Raw genomic sequence first — 18,974 nt, 5'->3', positions numbered from 1 at the left:
CTGCGACACGCGGGACGCGAGACAACGATTCCGTTAAGATTCGGGTGTATCGCGCTTTGAAACACTTATCTCTCGTGTACAATTCACTCACCGATCACGGCATACTGCAGCTGAGACCCGCCAAAAATCACAGCCGGGAGGGTGATACGTACGACGTCCAGCACGGCATTCGGCGTTCATTTCGCCCAGCGACGGCATCCCACTCAGTTTCAGTCGACACAAAAAGCAACGAAATATTCGACGTATGTCCACTTTGCAACACTCCGTAATCGGATTTCGTTTCATTCGCGAGAAAGGAATTACACGAACGACGTCTCGCACCGATCGTTGAACGGTTGAACGTGTCACGACACTCACCGTCACCGACTCACGACGCTCGACGCTTGCGCGCGGCCGCGCGACGCTGCCGTCGCACAGCCGGGCGAGAGGTCGAACGCGATTGGCTCGCGAGTCGAGCCCCCAGATCCGGCCAATCACGTTCGGCCGCTCCGAGCCAGCGGCGCGGCCGCGGCGGTCGCGCGCGCCGTGACGTACCAGGCGCCAGGCGCTACTACCGTTGAACTTGAGAGCAGCGTACGATTAAAGTCACCGCGCGGCCGATTGTTTTGGCCCGTGAGCGGCCTTGCTACTCGTTTTTGTCGACGCTCGGAGTACCGTTACCTGCGGAAGTTATTCGGCTATCATTCTCCCGATGGATTTTGCACAAGTGAGAAGTGTTCGTGCTCCGTGCCCGTCGCCGCGCTCGCGCAGTGCTATCAGTGCTGATTCGGAACGCGCTCGTTTCTGCGAGTGGTACTCCTGCTCTCCTCGTTTCGCGGGCGGCGGAAAATCGACTACGCGAGTATTCGCCGTACGCGTTCAACAATTTGTGAATGTATCAAGTGCTCCTCGGAATGAACGGGAGTGCCGTTCAAGTAATCGGACTAAAAAACTTTTTCAAAGTTCATTTGAAAAATATTACGGTACGCTTGACGGAATATTTTTCTCGTTGAATTTTTAAACGGGAGTGCCGTACAGTATCGCGCGAAAGACATTTACTGGTAATTAGTCCGCGCGCGATTGTAGTTTATTATCCGCGAGTGTTTCTCGCGAGTGTCCTGTGCGGTGAGAGGAGAAGGCCTAACATCCTGAGAGGAGGAGGAGGTCTGAGAGAGACATCGGGCACCGGCGGAGCAACCTTGGGGTAAGTATCACCTCTTATTTGTATAAAATTAATAATTCGTCGTTTTTAATTGTTTAATAATTAATCGTTCTTATTTATTCGAATTGTTTTATCTCGATAAATTAGAAGTAATTAGAAAAAGAGAGATTATTTAAAATTTTACTGTAGTAAAGATCTTTTTCGATAAATAGATAATTGTATTGGCTAAATATTGTATTGAAAGACGAATTAGACGCGTAAGAATTAACTTTTGAAATGTTGATTATTTTGAGCGCTCTTTTAATTTAAATCTTATGTTTGTATGTTACAGTATCACCGTAGCTACGTGGCCGAATAATTCCGCCCGTTGCGCATCAGATCGGTGAGTCAATGAGAAATTTTTGTATTGAGGAAACGAATCTACGAATAATCAAATAAAAATATATCTCGGTATACATGTCGAATTACAATAATTTTTAGTATAAAAATATTACATTTGTAGATCCGTTGCCTTAAAATGGATGTGTTAAAACTGATTATGATATATTTAATCTTGGTATTACTTATCTATCAATATATTGTGCGATTGTGCTTGAAGAAATACTCGCACAATTCGCATGCACGGAGCTCGTAAAGAGCTCATCATCGTTCATCGAGTTATGTTGATGAACTGCCGCATTCTATTATAAATATCTTTTGAATAAAATTTTTAAATACATACAAAATTAAATTTTTGAATTTTTGTTACTTAGATTATTTACAGTTAAAGTAATAAATATTTTAGAAACACAAAAAAGAGAAACAAGAAATAAAATAATACTCGGATAATTAAAGTCATGATTTTTTAAATATATTGTAGTCAATAAATTTTTATTTAGATTTTTTTTTTAAATTATTTTTAGGACATTATTTTCTTAAACAAAAGATATCGTGTTAGATGTTGAAAAAAATATCTGTAGATAGGGAAAAATTGTGAATTAGTTAGGATATTCTATTTATACCCATTTATTCCTTTCCATACGTTTATCCAAGATTAAATATAATATAAATCGATGCAAAGAAGCAATATATAGATATATTTAGAATATTAGCATGCATAAAGAAAAGCGTATGTACGCATAAATTACATATGAATAAATAGGGTAAAAAATATTTTGGTCTTATTAATTTGTTTTATAGAAAATGTGATAATTGTTATTAATTGCTAAAATTTATTTTAACAAAGCATCGATTTTACCTTAATTTTTTGTAACCTATCCATCTATTTTTCATTGAGAAATTGGCTTTATGCCAGTCAAGTAATATATGACGTGAGATTCTAAATATTCTGTCGAGAAATACTGAAACTTTTAAAATTATTTTAGAATTGATCGTATAAAACACACTTATATATTCAGTTTTGCAGTAATGTATATGAATATATTATATAAGAAATAATTTTGGTAAAAAATGGAAAATAATGAGACATTTTTATATGTAAGTTTATAAAGATTTGCAATTATGTTATATTATTCATTATAAAAACGATTAATAATTAATTATAATATTCAATTATAATATCAAAATTGTGCGGAAATTTTCTTTTTTTCTGATCTCACGTCATTTATTTTGCATTGATACATTTTCGAGATGTAATGTGTACTGCATGAACAACATGCACAATCACGCATCTTCATATTTTCGCGGTCGGTTTTCGTGGTCGGTTTTTACATCGAGAAATTTTCCGTTATTAATCTTTTTATTTTGTCCACATTATAAATTTTAATTTTTCGCGGGATATAATTGATATTCGCGAAGTAAATTTTTTTTCTATACTTGATTACAATTCCAAATTAAAAGAACAAGTCACAAAGAAACGGTTATTGAATATTCTCAAATTAGTGATAGAAACATTTTTCAACGTTCAATGTTGTGCAGTTAGTTTTTATGAATTAATATATATGTACATTTTTTTATACAATCGATGCTCGCGCGTAATTCGAATCGAACGTAATATTATCTTTCGGCGGTGATAATGATTCGAAAATGGAAGGAATTTTTCTCCTTCCCTTTGATCTGGTCGAAATGCGACCAGATTGGTATATGGCTAGGAATGACAAAGGTAAGTCCAATCTGGCCCGAAGAAAGAAGATTGGATAGGATACAGGTATGTGGTCAACACTGACCACTAATGGAATATAAAGTAACATATAAAATAGTTTTGTATATTTCTTTATTTGTCCCAAAGGGCTAATTTTCCTATATATTTTTCTATATATATTTTTTCGCATACGTGCGAGATTGGAAAAACCACAATTAAATCTGAATCGCGCGCGTGTTAAAAAACCCCCAATTTCACATTTCTTACATCTCAAGTGATCGTGTCACTTTAAGGTATCCCACTATAGATTAACCAGTAAATTAGACCCCTTATAAATCGTGTCGCGGTTTTAATTAAATCTTTGTATAATAGATTATAACGCGGGTAGGTAGGAAAATGGATAGGTAGAACTATAGATCTCGGAATACGGGTAGGTAAGTAGGGATTCGGGTAGGCAGGAACAAAGGGATATAAATTCGATAGAAAAAATTGCAGACAAAATAAAAGTAATATCCATAATATAATAATAAATATAATTATATTTATTATTATATTTTTGATAATAACAACTCAAATGTATATTAAATAATACTAATTTTTATATTAAATAATTTTTATATTAAATACCAATTTTTATTTTGAATAATACCAATTTTTACAGATGATTTGTATTACATCGTATTTTATTGCAAATAGTAGATAATTATCATGTATATATTATATGTACATGTATTATGTATATATTATATATATTATGTAATTAAATTGTATATATTGTATATATATCAAACAATCGATAATTTTATATATCAAAAATATGAAAATAATATAATAGATATTAATTATGTAATCGGATGCGTATAATAAGACGGAAATTATGACGTGTTTGGTGATTTTTTTAAAACTTTACTTTAAAACTTTAGTAATTTTTATTTACTAAATGATTGTTAATACATTCAGGAGATCTTTTATTCAAAATTCCATATTAAAAATTATCACTATTATAAATAATATAATTTATTGAATAAAAGTGTGAAAAGGTATGATACACTAAGACAATGATCAGTTACGTATAAAATTGTTGCTTACAAAAGTCGATATCCGCGTTTTACATTAAATATTATGAAATAACAAATAAATTTAACATATTTTTGTGAAATTTTGGACTTTAGATTTATGACCCGTTATAAAAATCAGTATTTGAAACGTCATATTTTATCTCGTTCTTGATGAAACATTTTTACGAATTTTGTATGATATTAAATATTTGTTAAATGAATTTTTAAATTACGTTCGGCATATGTTAACTCGCTAAATGTTAATGCAAATACCGTGCTATTTTCACATTTATATTAGACGCGATTGCTGCCTCAACGATGAGGCCTTATCGCTGTCTTTCGTGTCATGTGGACGCTGCGTCATTTGTATCGATAAAGAATTGTAGTGATTTTTATCGTAGAAATGTTATTTCTCGTCGGTTTCCGTAGAAACCATGCATTTACGGCACTTGATTTGGTGCTTCGTTGAATCTAAGGGTTTTCGTCGTAGGGCCGAAATTAATCTCGAGTTTTTTTAGCGGTTCCCGCTGTGATTTCGGCAATAAAAGTTAACGATGACAAACATATAATTTTTAAAGTCGCATCACGAAATTGATTAAATAGTATATTTTGAGAGAAGACTTTATTCTTTTTATTAAATATTTTTCTGTGAACTATTCTTCTATTAATATTAATATTGCTTTGATGCTAAAAGAACTTCGCAGATTGAACATGGATAGTAACTGTTTACTAAGATAAATTTGAATTATATTAAAAAAATTACAAATTTAAGTTTGGTCGTTTCATGCGACTCCTTTGAGAAAAAAATGGTTACAAATGGATATATTTTCTTATTTAATCTTTAGTTTTTTTTTAAGAAACTTTTTTAGGCACTAGATATATAGCCATTCTAGAACATTAATTAATTTTTAAATCTCTCTTTCAGATTATTTAATATAATAAAATACGTATACAATGTACGATATATTACGTGAGAAATTTTATATAAATTTGTGTTATACAAGTCGATTGTCAATAATTTTCACTTGATAAAATTTTATGAAAAAGATTCGTACTTATTGAAATAAATTATTCGTGATGATATGATAAACGTAATTAAGAATGTGCGGGCACTTAATAAATTCGAGATGAATCGATTGGGTACCTTGATATCAGTAAGATTTTGGCAATTCTAATTATCTAAATGTTACATTTAATATTTAGATAATCCTACTTAATTACTTAAATAATTCTACTACAATTGACTAAATGTTACAGAAAAATTAAAAATAACTTGAATTTTATACCATATTATAAATGTTTAACTATGAAATGAATTGAAATCTTAGTGTTATATTGGTTCGATTTTTTTATCTCGAATAGTCGGTACCCGAGAACTTTTGTGCTCGTACATATGATAAATTACAGTAAAGATGTACGTATTTTATTATTCCTAAATATAATTATTTGTAACCACTTTCGATAGAAATTTTACCCATGTTTTTCTTTTTTTAATAAACAATTGTATTTCTTAATAATGGAAGAATATATTTTCGCGCGCGAATCTTGATCTTGTATAAGGAGTTATGATAAATACTAATTAAATTATCGTGAGAACATTCGGGAATTGCATTACGCAAATATTTAGAAAGAGTCGTTAACTCGCTGCCGAAATTACTGCTATCGGGATGAGCAATCTGGAAGATCCGAGATTTGTTTTTTCCTGCAACGGGGTCATTGGTGTTCAACGGGTCACTTAACTTTCCTTCTCAGATTGATCCCATGGAACACGACAGAATCAGAGCACAGCTCGCTCTCCACATGTAGATATTACCCGACACATGCTACTCGGCGGAGGGATCTTGATCTAGTCAAATCATTGAGCCAGTCGCGTTATCCTCTACTGAACGCGGCGATAACGCGGTTTTCGCTCATGATTTTTTAAAGCTTATAAAATTTAGTTCCTATTGAAAGTAAAACGGAAATTAAAATTCAGGTGCGATTAATTACATTGCGTTCAGTTTATTCAATTATATAATTGAAATCGTAGAAACGCGATATTGCGAAATGTTAAATATTTGTCAAATGACATATTTATTATTGCGTAGAGAAATAATAATTATAAATGACTCACGCGCGCGTTGTAACAGATACTACAGCTACAAAAATTACATATATCAGAATTGACTCGCGGAATCGTTTCCTCGTGTATTTTTCAATTTGATTATTAGCGAAATTGTCTCTATTTTTTTACATACTGTTTATTTTCTTTGAGTCTCGCAAAATATAGTATAGTATGCCAATAATTACCTAACAGACTCTTTGATTGGGAAACATTAGTAATAAATTTATTAACGATCTTTTTAATCGTAGTTGCTCACGTAAATTAAAAATAAAATAAAATAAACTTAGAAATTATTATTCAATAATTAATAATAAGGAACGTTACATAATAATCACATTGTGAAAATTTCGTATTATTGTACGCATACCGAATGTTGCATATGTAATTATATATCAAAAAGAAATATTGTATATATTATATTTTCAATTTTATAATGTAACTTTTATAATGTTGTATGTATTGTAAAATAAATGTATATATATATATATATATATATATATATATATATTGCATATATTAATAAGAGAAATAAAATAAATGATGAAAATGTAAAAAAAAAGTATAGTAAATAAAAGAGGACCGCCGATCGGAATCGGCGGGGGTGGTGGTGGGCCTCTATTAGGTTGATCTGCGTTTCTATCAGATATCTGATCAGATAAAAACTGGTCTGCACATATATCATTTTAAGTTTTAAATTTTAAATTTTACATTTTAATTTATATATATATGTATAAAGGAAAAATTTAAGGGATTAATAGTGTAAAAGTAACTGTATAATATTTTAATATTATACATTTGGCTTTAGCCAAATAGCACGCGCGTAGCGCAAGTCTGTGATTGTGATATCTAGTATTTAAAAAATGCCAATTTTTATATGTAATTAAGTTATATATTATTTTTAAAGGTATATTATATCCAAACGGCAGCTATTATCAAAATATATATATAGCCATAGAAAAAATTGACGTAAAATAAGTAAAAGTTAATTTCATGTTTCATCAAAGATACACATTTTCTTTCAATTTTATCAAATTTATTTTACAATTTCTTAAGTAGATTTATACAACAGAACATTGTTTTCTTTCTCTTTCAATAAAGATTATTCGTGATAATCGATTGACGTTCGCAAGAAAATGGAACTTACCAAATACTGTGCAGTATCACGAACGTGACGTAATTCTCGCTGTTTATTATTTTCTCACGTCAACCGTTGACTTTTAAGAGATACGCGGCGTTTGTGACTTGTGACTAATACCAAGATTCGGTAATGTTAAAAATATTACGTTGAAAAAGATATCCGCGAGTTATTACTTGACAGAAATATACGATGACGACAAAGACGAACTGTTAATTGGGATATTTGACAAGAAGACACCGTTTCTTTTAGTAAAAAATCCAAATTTTCTAATTAGGGATGTCCTTATCAAAGACTTATCCATGTCCATTTATTGATAGAGGACTTTCCATTCGCGAAAAGGTGAGAATACAAGAAAGCTATTTTACAAGTTTTCGAACTAGATATATTGTTTTTCTTGCAATTTTTATTTAATTTGACGTTGAATTTATTATTTCGCTTGGCACTCCTATGAAATTATGAGTTTTAATTTAATTTTCTTTTTTGTTTTATTTACTTTCGCGCAATCTACTTCTTTTATTTACTTCTTACTAAATATTATTTGCTTTGCCACGTTTCGCTTGTGGTTTGCTATTTTTATACAACATGTAATATTAAAATTCATTTATTCAGCATATTGAATGAAATAGTCTTGTATGCCAAGTAGCATCAAGTGTTATCTAATTTTTTAAAATTCTAATTAGCTAGCTATATTTGTATACATATATTAACGTAAGTTACAAAAGGCAACAGCGTAGCGAATTTTAAACAGTTTTTTTGTTGATAAAATAAAAGTAACACTTATAACTGGTTTTTCAGACACAAAAATCATTTATTTCTTAATGTGAAAATATAAAAATAATCGAGAGAGTATAATATGTATTGATATTTGGACAGTTATTTCTCACTTTCCTTAAGTAAGTTATAAAAATCTTTAAAAGCGATAAAGATAATATAAATTACAGCTAAACTTCGACAAACTTTTTTTTATTACTTTGTTTCCTTTATTGTTAGGGATGACATCATTAGCGGAATTCTGTAACTCCTTAACGACAGGTTCGATATTGTTGCAGGTATTATATATGGTATCGCTTGTCTCTCCTCCTCGACGGAATGGCAGCCCGTCAGGAGGTATCCCTTGCCTCGAAATCCCCTCTACCTTGCCGTTTGGATTCGGCATTAAACTGTAGGTCCCATCATGTGCTTGTGTACAACCTGTATGCGCACCATAAACACATGACTTTGGGGGAGGCCTAGGTCCGATTCGGACTGTTGCGTCATTGAAATGAAATAAAATGAAATAAAATTATATATGGTAAAAAGAACTGCGCAACGATATCGAAACTGTTAAGGAGTTACAGAATCGCCTCATATCTTCATTAATCGAATTTCACGCGTATTCTTCATGAGCCTTACGTTTGAAACATTTAATATAACATCATTATACGTTATTAAGCATACATTTTATTTGAATCTTATCAAAATTTATAACTCTTCATGATGGAAATTTATTTATTTAATAGGTTGATTTCTTTATTTCTTCAATAAAGATTATTCGTGATAATCGATTGACATTCGCGGGGCAATGGAATTCTTCGAAATTTTGTGCTGCATCGCCGCCGTAATTTTCTCTCTTTATTATTTTTTCACGTCGACTTTCGACTTTTGGAAATCACGCGGCGTTCCTGGTCCACGACCGATACCAGGATTCGGCACTTTCAAAAACGTTGTACTTGGAAAAGTGTCCTTGAGCGATTATATGAAAAAACTATACAACGACTACAAAGATGAACCGTTGGTTGGGATATTCGCTGGCAGGACGCCCATACTTATCGTAAAACATCCAGATTTAATTAAGGATATTCTTATCAAAGATTTCTCCATATTCTCCGACAGATGGTCCGGCTCTCATGACAGGGTGCGCATACTTTAAGTCGTTTTATTAGAAATTTAAACAAAGTGCTTTTTGTGAAAATTTTGATACATTTTTATACACTTTAAATGATGAAAATCATGAGATTTGCTTCAAGAAGTCTTACCCTTAACTCCTAGCGTGACAAAAACATTTTGCTCCACCAGTACCAGAAAATCAAAGAATTCTGCCATAAAAATTTTAAATACTTTTTTATTAAATTTAATTTGTTTATATATACAGGAGATAAAGAATATATTAGATATAATATTATAAATATTAATATAGTTAAAAAATAATTTATTACATTTTATTTCAAATTTTAATAATGTATGATATCGTTTGAAACATTTGTTTGGATGAAAAGTCCAAGTTTTCCTTTACAGGAAAGGAAACAATTTTCTTTCGCATGCCAAAAATTCGAATTTGTTAAATATTTAACGTTAATGAGACAAAAATAATTATTTATATGATGTAAATATTGAGTCATAATAAGCACACACATACGAAATACTTTTAATTTGAAAAAAATACAGATTAAAGTATATAAGAACTTTATGACGAATCTGGCTTGACGCTGCCTTTATGGAAAAAGATATGGAAAAGCATACAGTTTCATGTACTTCTTTTGCACCTACAGTAGTTCTTTTGTAGTATAATTTTTCCGTAAGCATGGAGCTGTTGAAACGAAATATTATATCGGGTCTCGACGTTGCAGGGTCTTGAGAGTTAAGCGAGTTTTTGTAATCTGGTGGAATTTAATTTTGAGCTTTTACTTAATTGCATTTTTCTTTTTGTTATGCAGGGCGATCCGCTGTCGCAAAATCTTTTCGAACTGGATTCGAAAAGATGGCGACCATTAAGGGCGAAGCTGACGCCTGTTTTTACATCCCGTAAACTAAAGGAGATGTTTGTGTTAATATCAGAGTGCTCTGACTATCTTGTCCAATACGCGGAAAAATTAGTGAACAAAAATGAGCCTATAGAATGTGTCGAGATGACGGCCAGATACACGACCGACGTCATCGGTAGCTGCGTCTTCGGCATTGAGATGAACGCAATGTCGAACGAGGACAGCGAATTTCGCAGGATAGGAAGAGATGTAGTCCAGCCGCCCTTCTGGGATTGCGTACGATTCGCCATCAAGGACTATTTGCCGTGGCTCTTCGATGTCCTCTATGGCTACATCCTGCCGCAATCGGAAAAGACTAGGTTCTTCATGCGCATTGTCCTAGAGACTATGGACTACAGAGAAACGAATAATATTACTAGAAATGATTTTATTGATACGCTGCGCGAATTGAAGAAACATTCGGATAAAATGGGCGATATCGGTAAATATTGCTTTATTTTTTGCTGTTTATTGTTTGAAAATTTTGTTAGACGGAGAGCTATACGAGAGTTGCATCCAAAATATAATTCTGTAGTTATAGCGAGACAAAGTGTTAAATTTTGTATTGGAGCAACGTCCAATTGGTTATATCTCAATTATTAAATAGTTAAATTAGTCGCAATTCTCAACATTTGAAGTAGGAAATTGAAAGATATTTCTAAAGACATTTTTTTAGATTTGACCGACAGTTTGATGGTTTCTCAAGCATACGCGTTTTTTGCTGGTGGTTTTGAAACCTCATCGACAGCGATGACTAACGCGTTTTACGAGCTAGCTTTAAATCAGAAAATACAGGACAGGTTGCGTGACGAAATTGATCAGGAATATATAAAACATGCTGGCAATTTAACATATACTAACATCAAGGAAATGAATTACTTGAATAAAATATTCAAAGGTATGTCGTTCAAATAGAAAATTTAAATAAATGAAGGACCGCGTGACAACATCGATCTTTGCAGCGGCATTATAATAATAATTTCATCGCTGATGAAACTAATTGCAGTTCATCTTCAGTGCGTACAAATGCATTTAAACAGATGGTTTGAACTATTTTTAATATAGAAGTCTTACGAAAGTATCCAGCTGGGCTTTTCTATACGAGAAGAACGATGTCAAGTTATACTTTCAATGGTACCAAAATTAGTATACCGAAAGGCCAAAAAATATTGTTTCCTTTTTATGATATACATCGAGATCCGAACATTTATCCAGAACCGGATGTCTTCGATCCAGAAAGATTTAATGAGGAAAATGTGAGAAGCAGGCATCCGATGGTTTATCTACCCTTCGGTGACGGACCAAGAAATTGCATTGGTGCAGTGAAATTAATTTAATTGTCACCCTTTATTTCTCTTCCCTTATAGAAATTTAATACTGTAAGTGACTTTTTGGCTAGTGATTAATCATTTAAAAGCACTATTACAAGCACTATTAACAGTGCTTTTAATAGTGTTTTTAAGTGATTAATTACTAGCCAAAAAATCACTTACAGTATTAAATTTCTATAAGGGTTTGCGCCATTTTCAACCGGAAAAGATTTTTATGCAACACGTGCATGGAAAGTGCCCCATTACGCACGTTACGCGTGCGTGATAGACCACTTTCCAGGCACTTGCAACATAAAATAGGGTGTATAAGCCGTGTGTAAAGATGAAAATTCTCGGGTGCGGTTACCGCACTCGCCTTTGCGGTTACCGCACTCGCCTTCGGCTCGTGCGTTAACTCCGCACCCGGGAATTTTCATCTTACCTCACTTGTTACACAAGTAATTATTAATTGTGATCTGGTTTACACGACGATCAATTTTTATTTCAGGTTCCCGTTTCGCTGTTTATCAGACTAAACTTGGGCTCATAAAGATATTACGAAACTACAAAGTCGAGCCTTGTGAGAAAACACAAGTACCTTATGCGGTTGATGATAAACATTTTTTATTAGCGCCAAAGGATGGAATATATTTGAGAATACTTAAAATTAATCGAGATTAATTTAAGCTCTCTTTCTCTCTCTCTCTCTCTCTTTCCCTCTCCCTCTTATAAAACATACGTATATAAAAAATGATTAAGAAAATCTCTGTCAAGAAATGTAATAATAAAAATCACTTTTTCCACTACAACATATGTATGTATAGTACTTATTTTACTGATATCGTATAGTAATTTCTCATCGCGACATCAGTCAGACAGCAATAAAATCGTTCAAATTTAATTGTAATATATTATATAATCTTTTTTAAACTCATCTTTTCCGTATTTTCTATGTAAGTATTCCATTACATATCAAAAATAAAATATGAAAAGTAAGTATAAAAAGTGTTTGCGCATGCCAAATATTTTTTTTACTATTCTTCTACACTTCAAAACTTTCACGTAGTAGTTTACAGTTCAGAAGTGGGACATTCGTTTGGACATTTGTTATAAGACGTTGGATTGATTAAAAAGAATTGCCCTCGTAAATAATTTTTATTTTAATTTATTATCAAAATTATTATTTTATCTGATTCTTACAACATTTTTATAATGTATTTTCTACTACGTATTTGTCTCTATTTCTATACGTATAAACGTATACGTTCTACACGTTTTCGAATTATTACATTCGTCCACGTTCTCTCCGCTTATAATTTGGCACGACTTGGATGGCGACAGGTTAGTATTAACTCTCGACTCTCCGTCGCGGTATTTTCTTCTCCTTGTCTCTATTTTTTCGCGTACTGGTTATTTTCTTTGAGTCTCGCAAAATATAGTATAGTATGCCAATAATTACCTAACAGTCTCCTTGATTGAGAAACATTAGTAATAAATTTATTAACGATCTTTTTAATCGTAGTTGCTCACGTAAATTAAAAATAAAGTAAAATAAACTTAGAAATTATTATTCAATAATTAATAATAAGGAACGTTACATAATAATCACGTTGTGAAAATTTCGTGTTATTGTACATACGCATACCGAATGTTGTATATGTAATTATATATCAAAAAGAAATATTGTATATTATATTTTCAATTTTATAATGTAACTCTTTTATAATGTTGTATGTATTGTAAAGTAAATGTATATATATATATATATATATATATATATATATATATATATATATATATTGCATATATTGATAAGAGAAATAAAATCAATGATAAAAATGTAAAAAAAGTTTTGTAAATAAAAGAGGACCGCCGATCGGAATCGGCGGGAATAGTAGTGAGCCTCTATAGGTTGATCTGTTTCTATCAGATATCTAATCAGATAAAAACAAGTCTGCACATATATCAGAGGATATTTAAAAATTTTAAGTTTTAAATTTTAAATTTTTAATTTTAATTTTTATATATATATGTATAAAGGAAAAATTTAAGGGGTTAATAGTGTAATAGTAACTGTATAATATTTTAATATTATACATTTGGCTTTAGCCAAATAGCACGCGCGTAGCGCAAGTCTGTGATTGTGATATCTATAGTGTTAAAAGAATGCCAATTAAATTTATATGTAATTAAGTTAATATTTTTAAAGGTATGTTATATCCCCCCAAACGGCAGCTATTGTCAAAATATATATATAGCCATAGAAAAAATTGACGTAAAATAAGTAAAAGTTAATTTCATGTTTCATCAAAGATACACATTTTCTTTCAATTTTATCAAATTTATTTTACAATTTCTTAAATAGATTTATACAACAGAACATTGTTTTCTTTCTCTTTCAATAAAGATTATTTGTGATAATCGATTGACGTTCGCGGAAAAATGGAACTTACCAAATACTGTGCAGTATCACGAACGTGTCGTAATTCTCGCTGTTTATTATTTTCTCACGTCAGCCGTTGACTTTTAAGAGATACGCGACGTTTGCGACCTGTGACTAATACCAAGATTCAGTAATGTTAAAAATATTGAAAAAGATATCCGCGGGTGATTACTTCACAGAAATATACGATGACGACAAAGACGAACTGTTAATTGGGATATTCGACAAGAAGACACCGTTTCTTTTAGTAAAAAATCCAAATTTAATTAGGGATGTCCTTATCAAAGACTTATCCATGTCCATTTATTGACAGAGGACTTTCTATTCGCAAAAAGGTGAGAATACAAGAAAGCTATTTTACAAGTTTTCGAACGAGATATATTGTTTTTCTTGCAATTTTTATTTAATTTAACGTTGAATTTATTATTTCGCTTGGCACTCCTATGAAATTATGAGTTTTAATTTAATTTTCTCTTTTGTTTTATTTACTTTCGCGCAATCTACTTCTTTTATTTACTTCTTACTAAATATTATTTGCTTTGTCACGTTTCGCTTGTGGTTTGCTTTTTTTATACAACATGTAATATTATAATTCATTTATTCAGCATATTGAATGAAATAGTTTTGTATGCAAAGTAGCATCGAGTGTTATCTAATTTTTTAAAATTTTAATTAGCTAGCTATATTTGTACACATATATTAACGTAACTTACAAAAGGCAACAGCGTAGCGAATTTTGAACAGTTCTTTCGTTGATAAAATAAAAGTAACACTTATAACTGGTTTTTCAGATACAAAAATAATTTATTTCTTAATGTGAAAATATAAAAATAATCGAGAGAGTATAATATATATTGATATTTGGACTGTTATTTCTCACTTTTCTTAAGTAAGTTATAAATATTTAAAAGCGATAAAGATAATATAAATTACAGCTAAACTTTGACAAACTTTTTTATTAGGTACTTTGTTTCCTTTATTGTTAGGGATGACATCATTAGCGGAATTCTGTAACTCCTTAACGACAGGTTCGATATTGTTGCAAGTATTATATATGGTATCGCTTGTCTCTCCTCCTCGACGGAATGGCAGCCCGTCAGGAGGTATCCCTTGCCTCGAAAAATCCCCTCTACCTTGCCGTTCGGATTTGGCATTAAACTGTAGTCTCATGTGCTGGTGTACAACCTGTGTGCGCACCATAAGCACATGACTTTGGGGGAGGCCTAGGTCCGATTCGGACTGTTGCGCCATTGAAATAAAATAAAATGAAATGAAATTATATATGGTAAAAAGAGCTGCGCAACACGATATCGAAACTGTTAAGGAGTTGCAGAATCCCGCCTCATATCTTCATTAATCGAATCTCACGCGTATTCTTCATAAGCCTTACGTTTGAAACATTTAATATAACATCATTATACGTTATTAAGCATACATTTTATTTGAATCTTATCAAACTTTATAACTTTTCATGATGGAAATTTATTTATTTAATAGGTTGATTTCTCTATTTCTTCAATAAAGATTATTCGTGATAATTTATTGACATTCGCGGGGCAATGGAATTCTTCGAAATTTTGTGCGGCATCGCCGCCGCAATTTTCCTTCTTTATTACTTTTTCACGTCGACTTTCGACTTTTGGAAATCACGCGGCGTTCCTGGTCCACGACCGATACCAGGATTCGGCACTTTCAAAAACGTTGTACTTGGAAAGGTGTCCTTGAGCGGTTATATGAAAGAACTGAACAACGACTACAAAGATGAACCGTTGGTTGGGATATTCGCTGGCAGGACGCCCATACTTATCGTGAAACATCCAGATTTAATTAAGGATATTCTTATCAAAGATTTCTCCATATTCCCCGACAGATGGTACCGCTCTCATGACAAGGTGCGCATACTTTAAATTGTTTTATTAGAAATCTAAACAAAGTGCTTTTTGTGAAAATTTTGATACATTTTTATACACTTTGAATGATGAAAATCATGAGATTTGCTTCAAGAAGTCTTACCCTTAACCCCTAACATGACAAAGATATTTTGCTCCCCAGTACCAGAAAATCAAAGAATTCTGCAATAAAAATTTTAAATACTTTTTTATTAAATTTATTTTTTTATATACATACAGGAGATAAAGTATATATTAGATATATATTATAAATATCAATATAGTTAAAAAATAATTTATTACATTTTATTTTAAATTTTAATAATGTATGATATCATTGGAAACATTTACTTGGATGAAGTTCAAATTGTCTTTTACAGGAAAGGAAACAATTTTCTTTCGCATGGATACCAAAAATTCGAATTCGTTAAATATTTAACGTTAAGTTAGAGACAAAAGTAAATATTTATATGATGTAAATATTGAGTCATAATAAGCACACACATACGAAATACTTTTAATTTAAAAAAATACAGATTAAAGTATATAAGAACTTTACGAATCTGGCTTGACGCTGCCTTTATGGAAAAAGCTATGGAAAAGCTATAGTTTCATGTACTTCTTTCGCACCTACAGTAGTTCTTTTGTAGTATAATTTTTCCGTATGTATCGAGCTGTTGAAACGAATATATCGAGTTTCGACGTTGGGGTCTTGAGGGTTAGCGAGTTTTTGTAATCTGGTGGAATTTAATTTTTTGAGCTAAATTTACTCAAATGCATTTTTCTTTTTGTTATACAGTCCGATCCGCTGTCGCAAAATCTTTTCGAACTGGATTCGAAAAGATGGCGACCATTAAGGGCGAAGCTGACGCCTGTTTTTACATCCCGTAAACTAAAGGAGATGTTCGTGTTAATATCAGAGTGCTCTGACCATCTTGTCCAATACGTGGAAAAATTAGTGAACAAAAATGAGCCTATAGAATGTGTCGAGATGACGGCCAAATACACGACCGACGTCATCGGTAGCTGCGTCTTCGGCATTGAGATGAACGCAATGTCGGACGAGGACAGCGAATTTCGCAGGATAGGAAGAAGTGTGTTTCATCCATCCTTCTGGAATCGCCTACGATTCGCCATCAAGGACTACTTGCCGTGGCTCTTCGATGTCCTCTATGGCTACATCTTGCCGCAACCGGAGAACACCAGGTTCTTCATGCGCATTGTCCTGGAGACTATGGACTACAGAGAAACGAATAATATTACTAGAAATGATTTTATTGATACGCTGCGCGAATTGAAGAAACATTCGGATAAAATGGGCGATATCGGTAAATATTATTTGCTTTATTTTTTGCTGTTTATTGTTTGAAAATTTTGTTAGACAGAGAGCTATACGAGAGTTGCATCCAAAATATTATTCTGTAGTTATAGCGAGACAAAGTGTTAAATTTCGTATTGGAGCAACGTCCAATTGGTTATATCTTAATTATTAAATAGTTAAATTAGTCGCAATTCTTAACATTTGAAGTAGGAAATTGAAAGATATTTCTAAAGACATTTTTTTAGATTTGACTGACAGTTTGATAGTTTCTCAAGCATTCGTGTTTTTCGCTGCTGGTTTTGAAACCTCATCAACAGCGATGACTAACGCGTTTTACGAGCTGGCTTTAAATCAGGAAATACAGAACAGGTTGCGTGACGAAATTGATCAGGAATATATAAAACATGCTGGCAATTTAACATATGCAAACATCAAGGAAATGAATTACTTGGATAAAGTATTCAAAGGTATGTCGCTCAAATAGAAAATTTAAATAATTGAAGGACCGCGTGACACAACATCGATTCTTGCAGCAGCATTATAGTAATAATTTCATCGCTGATGAGACTAATTGCAGTTCATCTTTAGTGCGTACAAATGCATTTAAACAGATAGTTTGAACTATTTTTAATATAGAAGTCTTACGAAAGTATTCAGCTGGGCTTTTCTTTACGAGAAGAACGATGTCAAGTTATACTTTCAATGGTACCAAAGTTAGTATACCGAAAGGCCAAATAATATTGATTCCTTGGCAAGATATGCATCAAGATCCGAACATTTATCCAGAACCGGATGTCTTCGATCCAGAAAGATTTAATGAGGAAGCTGTGAGAAGCAGGCATCCGATGGTTTATCTACCCTTTGGTGGCGGACCAAGAAATTGCATTGGTGCAGTGAAATTAATTTAAATGTCACCCTTTATTTCTCTTTGCGCCATTTTCAACCGGAAAAGATTTTTAATTGTGATCTGGTTTACACGATCAATTTTTATTTCAGGTTCCCGTTTCGCTGTTTATCAGACTAAACTTGGGCTCATAAAGATATTACGAAACTACAAAGTCGAGCCTTGTGAGAAAACGCAAGTACCTTATGCGATCGATGATAAACATTTTTTATTAACGCCAAAGGATGGAATATATTTAAGAATAATTAAAATTAATCGAGATTAATTTAAGCTTTTTTTAACTCTCTCTCTCTCTCTCTCTCTCTCTCTCTCTCTCTCTCTCTCTCTCTCTTTTTCTCTCTTATAAAACATACGTGTATAGAACTTGATTAAGAAAATCTCTGTCATGAAATGTAATAATAAAAGTCACTTTTTCCACTACAACACATGTATGTATAGTACTTATTTTACTGATATCGTATAGTAATTTCTCATCGCGACATCAGTCAGACGGCAATTAAATCGTTCAAATTTAATTGTAATATATTATATAATATCTTTAAACTCATCTTTTCCGTATTTTCTATGTAAGTATTCTGTTACATATCAAACATGAAATATGCAAAGTAAGTATAAAAAGTGTTTTCGCATGTCAAATATCTTTTTTACTATTTTTCTACACTTCAAAACTTTTATGTAGTAGTTTACAGTTCAGAAGTAGCATTTTTTTGGACATTCGTTATAAGACGTTGGATTGATTAAAAAGTATTGCTCTCGTAAATAATTTTTATTTTAATTTATTATCAAAATTATTATTTCACACATTT

The 18,974-nt window shown here is 32.1% G+C and overlaps 3 protein-coding genes across 6 annotated transcripts in view; 2 read left to right on the top strand and 1 right to left on the bottom strand.

The window, feature by feature from the left end:
- Positions 1–335, bottom strand: part of Alix (programmed cell death 6-interacting protein-like protein AliX) — a 34,397-nt gene extending 34,062 nt beyond the window's left edge. Inside the window, exon 1 of the mRNA XM_071790174.1 lies at positions 92–335. The gene's annotated coding sequence lies outside the window, so the exon portion shown is untranslated. The remainder of the gene's footprint in view (positions 1–91) is intronic.
- A 7,871-nt stretch (positions 336–8,206) lies between these two features.
- On the top strand, positions 8,207–12,512 carry LOC139820155 (probable cytochrome P450 6a14). 3 transcript variants are annotated; one of them, XM_071790181.1, is made up of 6 exons: positions 8,207–8,414; positions 9,048–9,415; positions 10,215–10,743; positions 10,966–11,199; positions 11,367–11,618; positions 12,120–12,512. In XM_071790181.1, the coding sequence occupies exons 2-6, from the start codon at positions 9,083–9,085 to the stop codon at positions 12,290–12,292; spliced, it is 1,521 nt and encodes a 506-aa protein (XP_071646282.1). In that variant the 5' UTR covers positions 8,207–8,414; positions 9,048–9,082; the 3' UTR covers positions 12,293–12,512. The 3 variants fall into 3 exon arrangements, with proteins under 3 accessions (XP_071646282.1, XP_071646281.1, XP_071646283.1); XM_071790180.1 differs by having other exon boundaries at positions 8,208–8,414; positions 9,021–9,415; XM_071790182.1 differs by having other exon boundaries at positions 8,217–8,414; positions 9,021–9,415; positions 10,978–11,199.
- Positions 12,513–14,786: 2,274 nt separating this feature from the next.
- LOC139820154 (probable cytochrome P450 6a14) lies at positions 14,787–18,591 on the top strand. 2 transcript variants are annotated; one of them, XM_071790179.1, is made up of 6 exons: positions 14,787–14,943; positions 15,552–15,946; positions 16,743–17,271; positions 17,510–17,731; positions 17,901–18,152; positions 18,261–18,591. In XM_071790179.1, the coding sequence occupies exons 2-6, from the start codon at positions 15,614–15,616 to the stop codon at positions 18,431–18,433; spliced, it is 1,509 nt and encodes a 502-aa protein (XP_071646280.1). In that variant the 5' UTR covers positions 14,787–14,943; positions 15,552–15,613; the 3' UTR covers positions 18,434–18,591. The 2 variants fall into 2 exon arrangements, with proteins under 2 accessions (XP_071646280.1, XP_071646279.1); XM_071790178.1 differs by having other exon boundaries at positions 17,498–17,731.
- The last annotated feature ends 383 nt before the right edge of the window (positions 18,592–18,974 follow it).

This window comes from Temnothorax longispinosus, chromosome 10, assembly GCF_030848805.1.
Source record: "Temnothorax longispinosus isolate EJ_2023e chromosome 10, Tlon_JGU_v1, whole genome shotgun sequence".
NCBI classification, from domain to species: domain Eukaryota; kingdom Metazoa; phylum Arthropoda; class Insecta; order Hymenoptera; family Formicidae; genus Temnothorax; species Temnothorax longispinosus.
This window is presented reverse-complemented; position numbering and strand designations above follow the sequence as displayed.

Bases quoted from the DNA above. Each gene is read 5' to 3' on its own strand.
- LOC139820155 (XM_071790181.1), top strand. From the start codon at position 9,083: ATGGAATTCTTCGAAATTTTGTGCTGCATCGCCGCCGTAATTTTCTCT. The intron at 10,744-10,965 runs GTAAATATTGCT...ATATTTCTAAAG, and splicing joins GGATAAAATGGGCGATATCG to ACATTTTTTTAGATTTGACC. The intron at 11,619-12,119 runs GTGCAGTGAAAT...TTTTTATTTCAG, and splicing joins CGGACCAAGAAATTGCATTG to GTTCCCGTTTCGCTGTTTAT.
- LOC139820154 (XM_071790178.1), top strand. From the start codon at position 15,614: ATGGAATTCTTCGAAATTTTGTGCGGCATCGCCGCCGCAATTTTCCTT. The intron at 17,272-17,497 runs GTAAATATTATT...ATATTTCTAAAG, and splicing joins GGATAAAATGGGCGATATCG to ACATTTTTTTAGATTTGACT. The intron at 18,153-18,260 runs GTGCAGTGAAAT...TTTTTATTTCAG, and splicing joins CGGACCAAGAAATTGCATTG to GTTCCCGTTTCGCTGTTTAT.